Here is a 15,787-nt window from a genome sequence, read left to right as displayed (position 1 = left end):
CTGGCCTTGGCCCTGCTTTTAATGGTTCTGACTTAGTGGAATTTTCCAGCAGTGTTTCTTTCACCCTTGTAATTTCAGGGACGGGCAGCTCTGGGTCATATTTATTTCAGAGAGTCAGTCAAGGTAAAGAATTGTCTCTGGTGGCTGGGTGCGGTAGCTCATGCCTGTAATCCCAGCACTCTGGGAGGCTGAGGTGGGCGGATCACCTGAGGTCAGGGGTTCAAGATCAACCTGGCCAACATGGTGAAAACCTGCCTCTACTAAAAATACAAAAATTAGCTGGCTGTGGTGGCGGGTGCCTGTTTTCCCAGCTACTCGGGAGGCTGAGACAGGAGAATCACTTGAGCCCGGGAGGCAGAGGTTGCAATGAGCAGAGATCATGCCGTTGCACTCCAGCCTGGGAGAGAGAGCAAGACACTGTCTCAAAAACAAAACAAAACAAAAAAAAGAATTGTCTCTGGACTTGAAAGGACTCTGTATACTTTCTTAATACAGATGTGTGAGCCAGAGAGAACTGGGAATGGAGTCATCCATCGTTGAGTTGACCTTGCTCGCACACCTTGTTTGGGCTTTCCTAAATGACTGAGGATGGCTCATTGCTCCACTGGCCTCCCAGTTTAGCAGAATAAGACAAATGTGATGTGTGACCGCAGTGGTGTGTGATCAGGGCGTGGCGTGTGATCAGGACTGTGGGAGATGGCATTGTTAATACTGGTGGAGGCCAAAGAAGGCACTAGTGGGTCAACTTCGTACCAGGAAGACTGTGGGGGAAGAGATGCGGCATCCAGGGGGAAGACCGAGTGACTGTGGCAGCGAGAAGGGAAGGTCTGAGCTAGACAGGGAGCCAATGTTAGTACAGCCTGAAGGCACAGCACAGCCTGGCATTTTCTGTGAGCAGCAGATAATTGGGTTTGACCTCAGATGCATTAGAGAGGGATGGGGCAGTGGTCGAGGAGGCTGGAGTGGTAGGTGGGCCAGTCAGCTGGACCCAGCCCAGGGACACTCTTGAATACAGTAGCAGTGTGCAGGGCTTACGTTGCATTGGAAAGGCAGCGGGTGAACTGATGGGGAGGTCTGTTTGCCGGAGGCTGATGTCTGTTGAGCTTCAGTACTGGCCCTCTGGAGGCAGTGGTGAGGACAGACTGCAGTAGAAGATTGTGGTTAAGCTCTCTTAAGGACACAAGGCCATATTGAAAGTGTTTTAGAAACCACAGATCCTTTGTAGTGCTTTCCAAAATGTGCTCCCTGGGGCACGGGTATCAGTCACTAGGGTGCTTTTCCAGTGCAGATTCTCATGTCCTATCCCAACCCTGCTGATCTGGGCTTTGTAGGAGAGGGGCCCTGGAATTTGCCTTCTGAACTTTGAGATCCACTGGCCTTTTGTATAATTAAGAGTGGACAATGGGGATTTATGTTATTACTTCCACTTGATTGAGCCCACTTACCCGAGTGTAATTGGGGCACAGAAAGTCGTGGGACAGGTCAGGCGGATCACAAAAGACTTCTCAGGGTGGTGCTTGCCCCTCTGAATCTGGTGAGGGAGTGAGTGTCACATGCAGCTGTCACAGCACTTTCACTTCACACCTCTGTTCAAGCTCCCTGAAGAGAAGTAACAGTTAACCATGGCTACTTTTCTTTTGAAAACCTGTAGAGCAGCCTTCCAAACGCAGAAGGGTCGAGAACAGCATCCCTGCAGCTGGAGAAACACAAAATGTAGAAGTAGCAGCAGGGCCCGCTGGGAAATGTGCTGCTGTAGATGTGGAGCCCCCTTCGAAGCAGAAGGAGAAGGCAGCCTCCCTGAAGAGGGACATGCCCAAGGTGCTGCACGACAGCAGCAAGGACAGCATCACCGTCTTTGTCAGCAACCTGCCCTACAGCATGCAGGAGCCGGACGCGAAGCTCAGGCCACTCTTCGAGGCCTGTGGGGAGGTGGTCCAGATCCGACCCATCTTCAGCAACCGTGGGGATTTCCGAGGCTACTGCTATGTGGAGTTTAAAGAAGAGAAATCAGCCCTTCAGGCACTGGAGATGGACCGGAAAAGTGTAGAAGGGAGGCCAATGTTTGTTTCCCCCTGTGTGGATAAGAGCAAAAACCCCGATTTTAAGGTAGGTTATGGAAAAAAAGAATGCCTTTCATCTGTGGTTGCTTTAGACAGGCACTTTCTTCCTGCAGCAGTGATATTTAGGATAGACATGGAAGTTTTACGCTCTGTTTGGATCTAAACTTCCTTGTGAGCCAAGGTCCATCCTAAGCCTGTTGACTGAGGTCTGAGTCATGGCATGGCTCCTTCTTGCCGGGTGCTTAGTAATGACAAGGGACTGTGCTGAATGCTTTATGTGTGTCAGCTCATTGACTCCTCATGAGACTCTGTGAATGGTTACTTTTATTCTTGCCGTTTTACAGAGGAAGACATGGAGGCCTGGAGAGGTTAAGTGACTCGCTCCGGTGGCCCCATTAACAAGTTTCAGAGCATGGCTTGGCTCTAGTCTGCCTGGCTGGGCTGCTCATGGGGACAAGGCTGGTGTCAGAGGAGTCAGGTGAGCTGGGTCATGCCTCGAATCATGGTTTTTCTCTGTCTTCCTTCTTCCTATAGGTGTTCAGGTACAGCACTTCCCTAGAGAAACACAAGCTGTTCATCTCAGGCCTGCCTTTCTCCTGTACTAAAGAGGAACTAGAAGAAATCTGTAAGGCTCATGGCACCGTGAAGGACCTCAGGCTGGTCACCAACCGGGCTGGCAAACCAAAGGTCAGAGTCAGAGCAGATTGTGCCTTGTCTTCAAGGCTTGGGCAAACTTCGTTTCTGTATCTGTTCAAAGATGATTTAACCTCTAGAATGGGTTCCTAGTTTGTCTGCTGAGAAACAAAAGTTAATTTCACAGAAAGATCTGCACACTTAGCTCTACTTATATTTGGAGTCAGATTAACCTGTTTGTAGTTAATTGTACTAAAAAGAATAAGGCACTTGGAAATAGAGGATCATGAATTCACCACACTATGGCCCCTGGCTGTGGGGCTTGGGGGAAGCCCTGTGACCAGCAGCATACGGGCTTTGGGGTGGGCGCCCTCCTGCAGCCTTCTCCCTCTGTCCCAGGCCTCTCTTTCTCTGGGGCCTCCAACCAGGCCCCTTGAGTCCCTCCATTGCAGTGCCTCTTCTCCTGCCTTTCCTTCTTGCCCCCTCAGTCTCCTGCTAAGTCCTTTTGTGCCCCATTTTGAGTAGTAAGTGGTTTCATTACTGTCTACCCACTGCCCACTCTCCCTCCCCTTTATCCAGGTTAATGGAGAGAAAAAGAGGATGAAATGAGGGAGCGGGTGAAGGCACAGAAACACGAGGGCTCACCTGGGCACCTGGGCTGCTGGCCCTGTGTCCCATCCACCTCTTGGTTTATTTGCTGGATTTGTACTGGTCCATCTGTCTTTTTCCTTCTTTCTACTTCTGCAGCACGTACAAGGTGTACTGAACTTGGAAGGGTTATCTGAAGTTACAGTGCGTAGCAGCACTCGGGAAGGAGAGTAGGGTGGGGAAATAAGCCTGTAGACAGAGGATGCAGTGGTGGGAAAGGTAACCTGTTGGTGGGTCGTTTGCTGTGGCCTGGTCTGCTGGTCTCCGGGAGGAAGCCCAGTGCCTGCCCTGCGGGAGGAGGTTGCGTCCCCAGTCTGTGGGATCTGACTTGGTTCTGGATCTTGCCTCTTCCAGGGCCTGGCCTACGTGGAGTATGAAAATGAATCCCAGGCATCGCAGGCTGTGATGAAGATGGACGGCATGACTATCAAAGAGAACATCATCAAAGTGGCAATCAGCAACCCTCCTCAGAGGAAAGTTCCAGAGAAGCCGGAGACCAGGAAGGCACCAGGTGGCCCCATGCTTTTGCCGCAGACATACGGAGCGTAAGTGCTTGCATGGTAGACTAGTGCAAACTTCGTCCTGGCTGGCACCAGTTCATGGATCACGGGGGGATTAACCCGGGATGAATTAGCTTCCTGTTAGGACAGAAAAGCCAAGATGTGCTGTTCCTTGTGGTAATCACTGTGGTTCCACTGGAGCAAGGCGTCCAGAGCAGGATGCAAGCCTAAGCACTGACCTCTGCCTGGTACTGGCCAATTTACACTTGTCATTTATTTCAGACAGAAATAAGGTAGTGATTATTTTAAAGTCCCCTTTGCCAGTTGGATCTGTGTGTTTACAAAGAAATCTCATACCCATGTGTGTGCCAGTCTACGGCCCTAGCTATGATCCACATAAGCTGTGCTGTTCGCTGGTTTGGGATGAGGAGGAGATAGCAGAATTGCCAGGTGACTGGTGAGGTCTGAGAGGTGATAGTCACACTGATCCCCTCTGAGTGTGACTGGTGCTCAGGGTTGATCTTTGCCAAAACTGAACAAGGCCAAGTCTGTTGAAGCAGTTTTTACTTCATAAACAGAATTAAGGAGGCAGGGATTATCTTATCCTTTTTTTTTTCACCTTTTAACTTCTGGTTATATTAAAACTGTCTTGGCTTATTTTCACAAATAAATGAGGGGCCACGAATTGTTGCTTCAAAAGGTCCATTCAGTGTTTGCTCTTTTAGGAGGGGGAAGGGAAGGACGCAGCTGTCTCTACTGCCTCGTGCCCTGCAGCGCCCAAGTGCTGCAGCTCCTCAGGCTGAGAACGGCCCTGCCGCAGCTCCTGCAGTTGCCGCCCCAGCAGCCACCGAGGCACCCAAGATGTCCAATGCCGATTTTGCCAAGCTGTTTCTGAGAAAGTGAACGGGACGCTGGGAGACAGGAAATGCCTTACTTCACTCTGGCCCGGCGGACCTCCCACCACCCAGCAGTGCACTGGGGATGGACAGGCCTGGTGTGCTGCCTGCTCGCAACCACAGATGGCTCCTCGGCTTTAGACAGAAAGGGGAATGGGTTCTAAGTCAAGAGCCTTTCAGTGCTCCCTCATATTGAGGGCAGTGGCAGAAAAGTGACCACTCTGCAGGCTGGGCCCAGGATGTGGTGTCCTGAGATAGTTTTGTATCTTAAAGACTGAGGCACAGAAGTGAAACGAGAACACACTGTTTTTGAGACACAGTTGTCCAAATGTTTCTGGCCAGCTCCGGCCCCTTTTTGTATGACACTTCTCTTCCACCCTGCACAGCACATGTGCCCGTCATTCTTTTAATTTTAAAAGATGAAATGGCAGATGCTAGTAATTCACAGAATGGCCTCTTGTGGGGGTGGGTCTGAGGGAAGTCAGCTATAAAACATTTGCTGGAGTTTTGTTCAATGGGGCTGTGCATTTTTATATTATGTGTTTGTAAATGACATGTCAGCCATTGTTTCATGTTTCCTAAAAGCAGAATATTTGCAACATTTGTTTTGTATAGGAATTATTTGTGCCACCTGCTGTGGACTGTTTTCTTTGCCTAGTGACTAGTGACCTGTGTTGTCTAAACATGAGTTTCAGCCCTTTGGTTTTGTTTAATACCATGTCAAATGCAAACTTCAATTCTCCCCATTTAGCTTTATTAAACTGACGTTCTCTTCAAAACTTCTTGCTGAATGGTACTCAGATGTGCATTCACATACAGATGTGTTTTGAAGTGGGTGTACCTTGCTTTACCTAATAGATGTGTAAATAGAACTTTTGTAAGTCAAATCCCATTGTCACTTTGATTTAAATTATTCCAGCTGTGATGTGTCTTCATTTTATAGCAGTTTGACATTGGAGCTTTTGAGCTTTTTTACCTCACATCTTTTATCAAATAATATTTACTGCTTTGAAAACAGCATTGGCCAGTTCAGTAGGGGAAGCTTGCTTTATTAAGACACTCTGGAGAAAGACGTCAGGGAATCCTTGTATATGTCATGGGAATCAACTCCTCATTTATCTGTTGTGTAAGTTTAAGTTTTTGTGCATCAGTCGGGTTTTCTGTATTTTTTTAACCTAACATTTTTTAATATAACCGATTAAAAAGTAGACAGAACAGTAAAATAAACTCCTGTGTGCCTACCATTCAGCTTCCAGCATTCCTCAACTCCCAGCCCCTCTTCCTTCATGTCTGTTTCCCCTCCACCCTCTGTTATATTGAGGCACGTTCCAGATGTCATTGTGCTCATCCAGTAATGTTGCGGCAGGTGTCTCAGGAGGACTGAAAGGCCCTTCATGTCATCAACTGTCCACTCAAATTTCCACCTTCCTACAAATATCAGCTCTCCTCCCTGTAAATTATTGGTTGGTAAGCCTCTTAAGTCTTAAAATGTAGGTTCCCCTCCATCTCTTTTTTATACAAAACCAACTTTTTACTAGGCTTTACTTCTGAATTAAATTCAAGCGGCGGCTATTGACAGCAGCAACAACCTTTGCTGTCCCACGCGTTCCTCCTGCAGTGTTCTCTGTGATGCTGCTTGGAAGGCTGATCGACTGTTCAGCTGGTGTGATGATTTGGGTAGCTCAGAGCCCTCATGGTTGGGGACCTGACACATGAAGAGCCCTGAATATCACTATGGGTGAGTGTGGCCTTACTTTTTGCTGCTTCACATTAACGGTTTGGCTTTGCCTGCAGCCAGTATTCTGACCTTAATGTCACACTTGCAGATGTCAGCCCAGGCTTGGTACAGGGGCAAACCTTTTCAGGCTTGAGCAGAACCCAGTTAGGTTCCGGGTGTTGACTGTTCTAGAAATGGATTTCCAGGACTACATGAGTGGGTTTGTGTGTTTTCCCCAGAAAATCCAGAACTGATGATAAATAGAAATGTGAAAAACTACTTCAGTTACTTGACTGTTAGTAAAAAAAAAAATCAGTAATTCATCCTTGTCCACCTAGGTAGGCGGTTTATCCAACTTCTGGGTCTCTTGCCCATGGAAATCACCATCTTGGATCTGTTGCTCTCCCAGAACAGTATTATGAATAGGGCTAAAGGTCAGAATACCCCCACTGCCCTTATGACAGATGGGAACATCTCCCAAATAAGACAGTCTCAAGCATTCATGTAATAAAATAACTTTATTAGAATCAGGAATTTGTTAAAATAATATCCTTCACATATAGCTAAAGTGCAAATTCTCTTGCTCTATAGTAGAAGCAAGCACATCTGTCAGACCTCCGTGGTGTGCTTATAAAACCAAGACGAGAAGAGTTTTAAGTACCACCTCTGGCAGCATAAGAGTATGAAAACATATTTTATAAAGGTTTGAATAATTATCATTTGGAGCCATTTCATATATCGTATATGTCTTTTCACTTATTTTTCTTAACCTTTCAAAAACTACTCTGTGCTATTTATACAACTGAAGAACTGTATAAACTACTTTAGAGCAGTGGCCTCATTACTGTCAGGAACGGAATTACCAAATCAAAGAGACAACACTGCGTATTCGCCATCACTCACACACTGACAAAGTGCAGTAGTGTTAGACATCATGGGCTCTGTCACTGGGAAAGGGACCCAGTGACTTCCACCACTCTGACTCTAAATAGCAGCAGTCATATTGGCACCTGTACCATATGATTCAAAGAGAAGATTCTACTTCCATTGGATGACAGCTTGGAAACTCGGCCATATTACATAGAGCACTACATCATTTCACAAGTTGCGAGAAAAATAAGGCCACTCTGAGGCAATCTCTTCTGCCTCCCAGGGGGATGGGACACAGGACAGTGCAAAGACCATGGAAGGTGGGGGTCCAGGCAGTAAGTAGATGAAACTCCAGGACCAAAGGGATGCAGCCTGGCCATGGCTGAAGGTTTTTGCTCCATTCAGTAGAAACTGGTGCTCTAATTCATTATGAAAAATGCTTACTTGGTGTCCACATGGCACTTGTTTTCTCAGGTTAACATCTGCCTACAGAAAACTCAGGCAGAGGGGTGAGGGCAGATGCCTACTAGCATAACACCTGGTTTGCAGCACGATACGGGTGGAATGACAAGCCCAGAGAATTTCAGACGAAAACATCTGGCCTGAGTTGCTACAAATGAAGTGTGAGAGAAACGCGGATACACAAAGAAAACCAAACTGCCCGCCCACCATGTTTCCCCCTCCAACAAACAGCTCTTTATGGCTACCCCCTATTCTTAATTAGAAAAATAGTCTCAATATGAAAAAAAAAAAAAACAGCTGCTGGCACTAAAGTTTGCAAACTATGGCTCAAAAAGTCTTCCTGCAGGTAAGTAAGGAATGTCAGCATTCATTTTCTCTTCTATGAAGTTTGCTTGGAAGTTAGTCACCACTACTAAACCTTGAGAAAGTGAGCTTTCAACCATTTCTCTCAGCTGCGACTTGGGTCTGACTTCCCAGTTGCAGTCACAGAACCTCTCAGCCTGTTTCAGAGAAGCACTTGGAGGAGTTATGTCAGTGGCTCTGGGCCCCGTCCCACACCTCTTGGCCGCTCCTCCACCTTAGTGCAAATTCTGCTCCAGAACCTTTGTTCTGGTCACACGGTGGCACTGTTGCCCCTAAAGCACGGCCACTGGCAAGACACAGCAGACACCATACAATACTGACTAGCTTGCTCCAAAGAAGAAAATAAATAGCTTGGTTGAATTATAAGTTATTTTAGAGACAAGGCTTCATAACTTAGTTTTTTTTTTTTTTTTTTTAAACTAAAACATTTGGAGGTAAAGAATGTTTCTCCTTTTGCTTTAGGAAGTGACTAGGTTTCTAGAAATGCTGTTTTTTTTTTTTTCCTACCTCAGGACAGCCTTTGTCACTGAGGATTTCTAGGGTTAGGGCTTCACAGGAAGCGTCTCCTTGAACCCAGAGTGGTTGGGTTGAGCTTCTGGCAGTGCCACCGAGTACTCAGTTGTGGCAAAAAGCAGGGTGTCCAGGGTGGTCTCAGTACACTTGGCGATGAAGCGAATGAAAGGCCTCACGTCGCCCTCGTTGGCAGCTTCCAACACGTGGTAGTACTCGGACCGCTGCTCCTTGCGGATGGTGATGGGCGGGTAGCCCGCCTGCATGAGGATGAGGTTCATGAGCAGACGGGAGGTCCTCCCGTTGCCATCAATGAAAGGGTGGATGTAAACGAGTTTATAATGGGCTAAGGCTGCAAACTCCACCGGGTGCAGGTTCATGGCATCCTCGGAGTTGAGCCACTGTACAAACTCCTGCATCTGCTTTTCCACATCCTGCGGATGGGGAGGGATGTGGTGTCCGACCAGGACCTGTGTTGTCCGAAACCTGCCGGCTTCCACGGGGTCCACGTAGCCCAGCACCCGCCTGTGGATCTCCAGCACATCGCTGATGGTGACGGAGCCAATGCGCGAAACCAGAGTCGTGTTGATGTACTTCATGGCCGCATGCATGCCTATGACCTCGTTCTGCTCCTCCAGGCTCTTCCCGGGCACGGCGTAGCGGGTCTCCAGGATGTGCCTGATTTCCGAGAGGGTGAGGGTGTTGCCCTCGATGGCCACTGTGTGGTAGATGTGATGGTAGTAGGTCTCCTCCATGACCCTGCGCAGAGCCGAGTTCCCCTTGGGGATGGACATGACCTTCTTCACTTTGCTGTCGATGATGCTGAAATACCTCTGGTCGATCTCTTCCACGAGAGGCAGTGTCCGATCGCGGTTGACCAGTGCTTTCTCATGGTAGGGTGAGATGGTCAATGCTCTGGTGTACAAGTAGTCCGCCTGGATGATGTCCTTGTCTTCTTCCGAGAAGATGCCAAACTCGGTGAGCGCGTCCACGAAGTCCGGGTCCATCTTGAGGGCGTGCATGAAGAGCTTTTGGGCTTTTTCCCGCTTGCCCTGGCGCTTCATCTCCAGGGCCTGGTTCAGGGCAGCTCTGGCTTCCAACTTACCCGCTGGAAGAGAGCCAAAGAAGCGCTGTGAGGGAGGGAGGCTAGGGGGCAGAGGACATTCAGGGGGGCTGTCCCCTGTGCTGGTCTCCGCAGGAAACCATGATGACCAGCCTGTGTCCCTGGCCTTGGGGAGCTTGTTGCAGCCGCATCGTGTGTACTCAACATGCCCAGTACCACTCTGTTCCCCCAGCCGTGTGGTGGTATGCAGTCACTATCCGTGTGTCCCCAGAACCACTCTCTTATATTCTGGGAGGCACCTCCTTGGCTTCCTAGCCTCCTGCTTTCTGGACATAGAAAGTTCTAGGCATTTACTCTGCCTGGGCCCTCTCTGCTGGGCCTTTCCTGTGGGCTCCCAATGTAGGCCCTCTCCTACATCTCCAGCTCATCTTGTGCTGGTGACACAGGTTCCTGCCCCTGGAGGCCCAAAGGCGTTAACAACTCCCCACTCTTCCTAGACCCTGGGGGCTTCACCATCCCGGGACTGTTCTTTAACTCTTTTAACCCAGTGGTTTGATTGTGTGCCCCAGGGGACATTTGGTGACGTCTGGAGACCTGGTTAGTTGTCGTAACTGAGGAGGTGGAGGGAGTGCTACAGGCATCTCATGGGGAGAGGCCAGGGATGCCACCACCATCTAACAATGTACTTTCAGTCCCCACCACAGAGGACTGGTGGAGGTGGGGAGCCTGCTCTAGCCCTAGCCCTCCTGTCCTGGCCCCTCTCGGCCACCTGAGGATCAGCCCCACACATTCAACTTCCTTTAGTTCCTCGAATGCCCCCAGGCTCTCTTACGACAGTTATGTCAGTTATGACAACTAACCTCTGGTCTCTGCCTGGAGTCCTTTTCCTTGGATGCCCTTCACCCTGGATGACTCCTACTTAACAACTGGGTCCCAGCTCAGGTGTCACTTCCTCCAGGGAGCCTTCCTGGTATGCTCCTACAGCCCTTTATGCTTCCCCATCACCACACTTGTGACACTGTCTCAGTCACGTCACCTTGTCTATACTAGGAGCTCTGGGCTGACTTGTTCACAATACCCCGATGCCCCACATACAGGACATGACACATTCTATGTCTGTCTGTCCAGTTAACAAGCATTGAGGAAGACGGCCAGTCTGTCTTACCTGGAGAGGCCTTGGTCTTGGCCACCAGCAGCGTCGCGCCCCTGGAGGTGATGCTGAGCTCCGTGGATGGGCTGGTGCACTTGGTGGCGGCATGCTGCGCCCTGTCCGGTTTGCTCCTGAGCAGGTAGAGGCCTTTGAGCACAGCCAAGCACTGCTCCTCCACAGCCCCCAGCGGCAGCAGCAGGGCCAGCAGGGACCCCAGCACCATGCTCAGCAGCGTCACCCAGAGGAAGCGGCCCCAGACCGAGACCCATTTCGGTTCAGTCACCGCCATCACTGAAGCCATTGGTATGAGCATCATCTGGACTCAGGAGAGGGCCCTTTGCACATGTCCACAGGCAGCTGAGAGAGAGCAGGATCTGCAAGGAGCCAAGAGTTGCAGGAGAAACAGACACGTTCAGGACACAGTGTGACTTCAGCTGGGAAGATGGGTTTGGAGACTTCTGCTCTTTTAGCTCACTAGAGAGATGGGGTGGGGGCAAGTCAAGGACTGGATCTCACTAGAGGAGGGGCCAGCCTAGAAGGACTGGTGCCACCTCCTGGGCAGTATGAATGTGAAAACGCTGCTGTGGTCCAACAATTAATGAGCACCTGCCATAATCCAGGCCGTGTGCTAAGCACCAAATGCCTCACATGGGTCACCTCCTGCAATCTTCAACGACTTGAGCTGATGTTTTCACCCCTCTCCAGGTGAGGGAACTGAGGTTCAGAGAGGTGAAGTCCCTTGCCGAAAGTCTCGCCGGGAGCAAGTGACAGCCTTAGGACTTGAACTCAGGAACCCCACGGCTCTAAAGTGTCCCTCCTTCCCATATATCCCTGTGGCTTCTGACCACAAACACTGGATTTGTGGACATATGTCAAACATTTGGGACATAAATGACTGACAGACACCCAGGCAGATCAGCCACAGCAGTTCTGACGCCCAATCTTTGATAAGCACAATTGTTGGGTGGCCTCATTTATTGCCCTCACCCTGATATTCAGCCACAGCTCCCACAGTGCCCTTCCCCTCTCTGGCCTTCCGTTTCTGGCCTGTCCAGAAGGGACCCCATCAAGAGGATGAGCAGTTCGAGCATCTCGAAAGGAACTCAGGCTGTGGGCCACAGTGCTTGGCCTCAGTGACAACACGGCTTGTATGTGCTTGAGGCTGGCAGTGGGAGTGGAGGTGGGGCCAGGCATGCAAACACTATGCTGACAATAAGCACTTATTAAGCAACTATGGTGTCCTAGGTGCTGAGCAGTGTACTGGCCACGCATTGCCTCGTTTCACCCTCATGCCACCCTATGAAGGAAGAGCTACCCCTAGCTCCATTTTACAGACAAGGGAAACCAAGACACAGAGAGCATAAGTTAAATTCCAGAAGGCCCACAGGAGGTAAATAGAGGCATCCGGAAGGAAACCCCAGGGCCTCTGAACCCGGTCCCCAGGTCTCGATTTCTACCTTATTACTAAGCAGGGCCTGTGCACCTGCTCTGGGCTGGTCCTGACCCGGGAATGACTGATGGATCACGGGGTTCTGAGTCTCATGGGGATCCTGGCCCATTGCCACAGAACATGTGAAATGGCTTGGGGTGCGCTTTAATAGGGGTGCGCCTGGAGTGCTGCGCGGGTCCAGGGGTCTGGGCGGGCTTCCCGAGGGGACAGGCTCCTGGGCGGGGCGGTAAAGGAAAGGGGGCAGTTCGCCGGTGCCAGGGGTGTGTGCGGGGAAGGAGTGCGTTCTGGGAGGCGCGAATCTCTCCCCTACACTTCCCTAGAAAGGGAGAACTGAGGCCCGGAGATGGGAGGGGACCGTTCTGAGTCCCCTCCAAGACTGCAGAGCCTCCCTTCCCGAACCCCGCCCAGGGCTCGCGGCCCCGTCGCACCCTTCCCGGCTTCATCCTCTCGAGCCCCTAGGGCTTGCCCCCTTCTCACCGCGCGCAGCTGTCAGAACCCCAACCGCCTTCCCCGCGCTCCCAGCTCCGGGCCGCCGGCTCCCGGGTCCTCCTTCTCCGCCGGCCTCTGGCCCCGCCCCCGGCGACTTGCCATTGAACCGCCCGCAGCCCTCGTCGCGGCGGATTGGCTTTCCCCACTTGTCCTTCCCTCGCATTTCCGGGTTCCCGCGTCCGCGTCGGCTTCCCCGAGAAAGACGCGCCGTGGGCCACTCCCATTGGTTGTTGCTTGCGTTTGTCTCGTTCACGTAGCAGCCAATAAGCAGCGGGAGGGGCGGGGCCTAGGCCACAGGCAGGAGGAGCAGGTGCTGGAAACCCGACGGGCGTGCGGATTTGGGGCACACTAGGTGGCGGGCCCGGAAACTGGAAGTTCCACGGCGGCTTTTCCTCGGGTCTCCTCGTCCTGGAGCCGCTGTCGTGTGCCTCATTTTTCCCGGTTGTGAAATGAAGATGCTGATGCTTTTCACCCTTTCACCCGGTTAGCCTCATTGACTGCGCAGCCCCTGTTCTTAGCCTCCACCCCATGCTGCTGAGTTTGCCGCCTTCTTCTTTACGCTTTTCCTCTCTGTGTCTTTTCCTCCCTGACTTAAACAACTTTTTTTTTTCTTATAAAATACAGGGTCTCGTTGTGTCCCCAGGCTGGAGTGCAGTGGAGCAATTGCAGCTCACTGCAGCCTCCACCTCCTGGGCTCAAGCAATCCTCCCACCTCAGCCTCCCGAGTAGCTGGGACTACAGGTGCATGCCACCATGCCCGGCGAATTTTCTTTTCTTTTCTTTTCTTTTCTTTTCTTTTCTTTCTTTCTTTCTTTTTCTCTCTCTCTCTCTCTCTTTCTTTCTTTTTTTTTGAGACAGAATCGCACTCTGTTGCCCAGGCTGGAGGGAAGTGGCACGATCTTGGCCCACTGCAACCTCCGCCTCCCAGGTTGAAGCGATTCTCCTGCCTCAGCCTCCCGAGTAGCTGGGATTACAGGCGCGCATCACCACGCCCGCCTAATTTGTGTATTTTTAGTAGAGATGGGGTTTCACCATGTTGGCCAGGCTGGTCTCGAGCTCCTGACCTCAGAAGATTTGCCTGCCTCGGCCTCCCGAAGTGCTGGGATTACAGGCGTGAGCCATCGCGCCCGACCTATTTCTGATTTTTTATTTTCTTTAGAGACAGGGTCTCGCTATGTCGCCCGGGCTGGTCTCGAACTCTTGACCTCAAGCTCTCCCTCCATCTCGGCTTCCCAAAGCGCTAAGATTACAGGCGCAAGCCACCCCCTCGGTTCTCCCTGACTTTTTAATTTGTATCCTCTCCAGAAGGAGCTGGCTAGTTCTTTTGGCTTCCCATAGAGAAATTTTTTCTTTGAAGCAGAGAATGGAAACCTCCATCTTAATCCACAAATACTGAAATTAAACATCTAGGGAGGTGCCCCAGAAACGCTAAGCATTTAGAAGTTAGCAGTTCAGATTCTGGGGAGTCAAAGAGACCTGAGCTCAAATTCAGACTTTGCCATTTACTCTCCGTGTCACCTTGGGCACGTTACTCCTAGCCTCACTTTCCCCACTTGTAAAATGGGGACAAACAGCCTACCTTGCTTTTGGCATCCAGTTCAGGATTTGCAGAAGGCTTGATGCTTCAAGATCTGACCTCCTCTGTGACGTGTATTGCTCTTGGAGGCAGGGCTAGGTGGTGGTTGTGGGGTGTCACTGTTGGGAGTCACACAGCCCTGGGTTCAAATCCCAGCTCTGCCACTTGCAAACTGAATCACATTCAGCAAGTGACTTGATCTTGTTGATCATCTGTCTAGGCTTTTCTGTAAACTGTGCACAGTGTGATGATATTACCACTTCACAGGGTTTTATGTGAGGGTGAAATGAGATTCTATACATCTGGCACAGAGCAAACTATCTATCTATCTATCTATCTATCTATCTATCTATCTATCTACCTACCTACCTATCTAACACCTATCTATCTTTTTTGAAATAGGATCTCACTCTGTTGCCCAGGCTGGAGTGCAGTGGCGTGATCTTGGCTCACTGCAACCTCCATGTCCTGGGTTTAAGTGATCCTCCCATCTCAGCTTCCCTAGTAGCTGGGACTACAGGCACACACAGGCTAATTGTTTTGTTTGTTTGTTTGTTTTTGAGACAGAGTCTTGCTCTGTCACCCAGGCTGGAGTGCAGTGGTGTGATCTTGGCTCACTGCAATCTCTACCTTCTGGGTTCAAGCGATTCTCCTGCGTCAGCCTCCTGAGTAGCTGGGATTACAGGCGTGTGCCACCCCACCCAGCTAATTTTTTTGTATTTTAATAGACACGGGGTTTCATTCTGTTGGCCAGGCTGGTCTTCAACTCCTGACCTCAAGTGATCCACCTGCCTTGGCCTCCCAAAGTGCTGGGATTACAGGCTTGAGCCACCGCGCCTGGCCAGAAGATCCATAGTTTTTAAGGAACAAAATCAGGGTGGTGATTATTTTGGTGGCTTCTCGTTTTTAATCTTTTCAACCAAGGTCATAAACATTTTTCTCTTGGAGTCCTCTGAATTGCACTTCCTGATGGCCCAAGTAGTAATGTCATTGTAAAAACCTTCCCCAGAGGAGGGCCTGGTAGGCAGTCAGCTTATGGGTGACAGTTAGTATGTTAGAAAACAGTGAAGCTCTGGGGTCAGACAGATGTGCGTTGAAATGCAAGGCCCACTGCTTGCTAGCTGGGTGACCTTGAACAAGTCACTTATCCTCACTGAGCTGGGTATTACGGGACTAGTGGACCCCTGTCCACACCCAGGTATAAAGCACTGTAATCCTCTGCTTCTAAAGGCACCCTCCTCTCTTTGTTAGCTCTTTAATTAGCTTAGGCTACCAGTAGTAAATCCAGAGGCTATGCAGGAACTGCTAATGAGCAAAACTTCCTGGCCATGAGACAATAGGTAGAGGTGGGGAGCGTGGCAGATTTGAGAGCACATGCCTTGTCTAAAGTGGGCAGCAGC

General features: G+C 50.3%; 2 protein-coding genes across 4 annotated transcripts in view; one reads left to right on the top strand and one right to left on the bottom strand.

Annotated features, from left to right (window-relative positions):
• Nucleotides 1-5,981, top strand: part of SART3 (spliceosome associated factor 3, U4/U6 recycling protein) — a 38,954-nt gene extending 32,973 nt beyond the window's left edge. For all 3 annotated transcript variants that reach the window (XM_003832528.6, XM_034934410.3, XM_008957960.6), the window contains exons 16-19: nt 1,652-2,106; nt 2,595-2,747; nt 3,696-3,886; nt 4,567-5,981. In XM_003832528.6, the coding sequence (XP_003832576.2) occupies nt 1,652-2,106; nt 2,595-2,747; nt 3,696-3,886; nt 4,567-4,744 (977 nt within the window). In that variant the 3' untranslated portion in view covers nt 4,745-5,981. The remainder of the gene's footprint in view (nt 1-1,651; nt 2,107-2,594; nt 2,748-3,695; nt 3,887-4,566) is intronic.
• Nucleotides 5,982-6,957: 976 nt separating this feature from the next.
• On the bottom strand, nt 6,958-14,096 carry FICD (FIC domain protein adenylyltransferase). Its single transcript, XM_003832530.5, has 3 exons — nt 12,800-14,096; nt 10,888-11,246; nt 6,958-9,767 (listed from the first exon to the last, which is right to left on the bottom strand). The coding sequence occupies exons 2-3, from the start codon at nt 11,186-11,188 to the stop codon at nt 8,692-8,694; spliced, it is 1,377 nt and encodes a 458-aa protein (XP_003832578.2). The 5' UTR covers nt 11,189-11,246; nt 12,800-14,096; the 3' UTR covers nt 6,958-8,691.
• Nucleotides 14,097-15,787: the final 1,691 nt, after the last annotated feature.

Source organism: Pan paniscus, chromosome 10 (assembly GCF_029289425.2).
Source record: "Pan paniscus chromosome 10, NHGRI_mPanPan1-v2.0_pri, whole genome shotgun sequence".
Taxonomy (NCBI): domain Eukaryota; kingdom Metazoa; phylum Chordata; class Mammalia; order Primates; family Hominidae; genus Pan; species Pan paniscus.
This window is presented reverse-complemented; position numbering and strand designations above follow the sequence as displayed.

What these genes read in the sequence shown, in the direction of transcription:
- FICD (XM_003832530.5), bottom strand. Translation starts at nt 11,188, where the DNA reads ATGATGCTCATACCAATGGCTTCAGTGATGGCGGTGACTGAACCGAAA. An exon ending in CAAGACCAAGGCCTCTCCAG is followed by an intron (nt 9,768 to 10,887) that starts GTAAGACAGACT and finishes GCTCTCTTCCAG; the next exon opens with CGGGTAAGTTGGAAGCCAGA.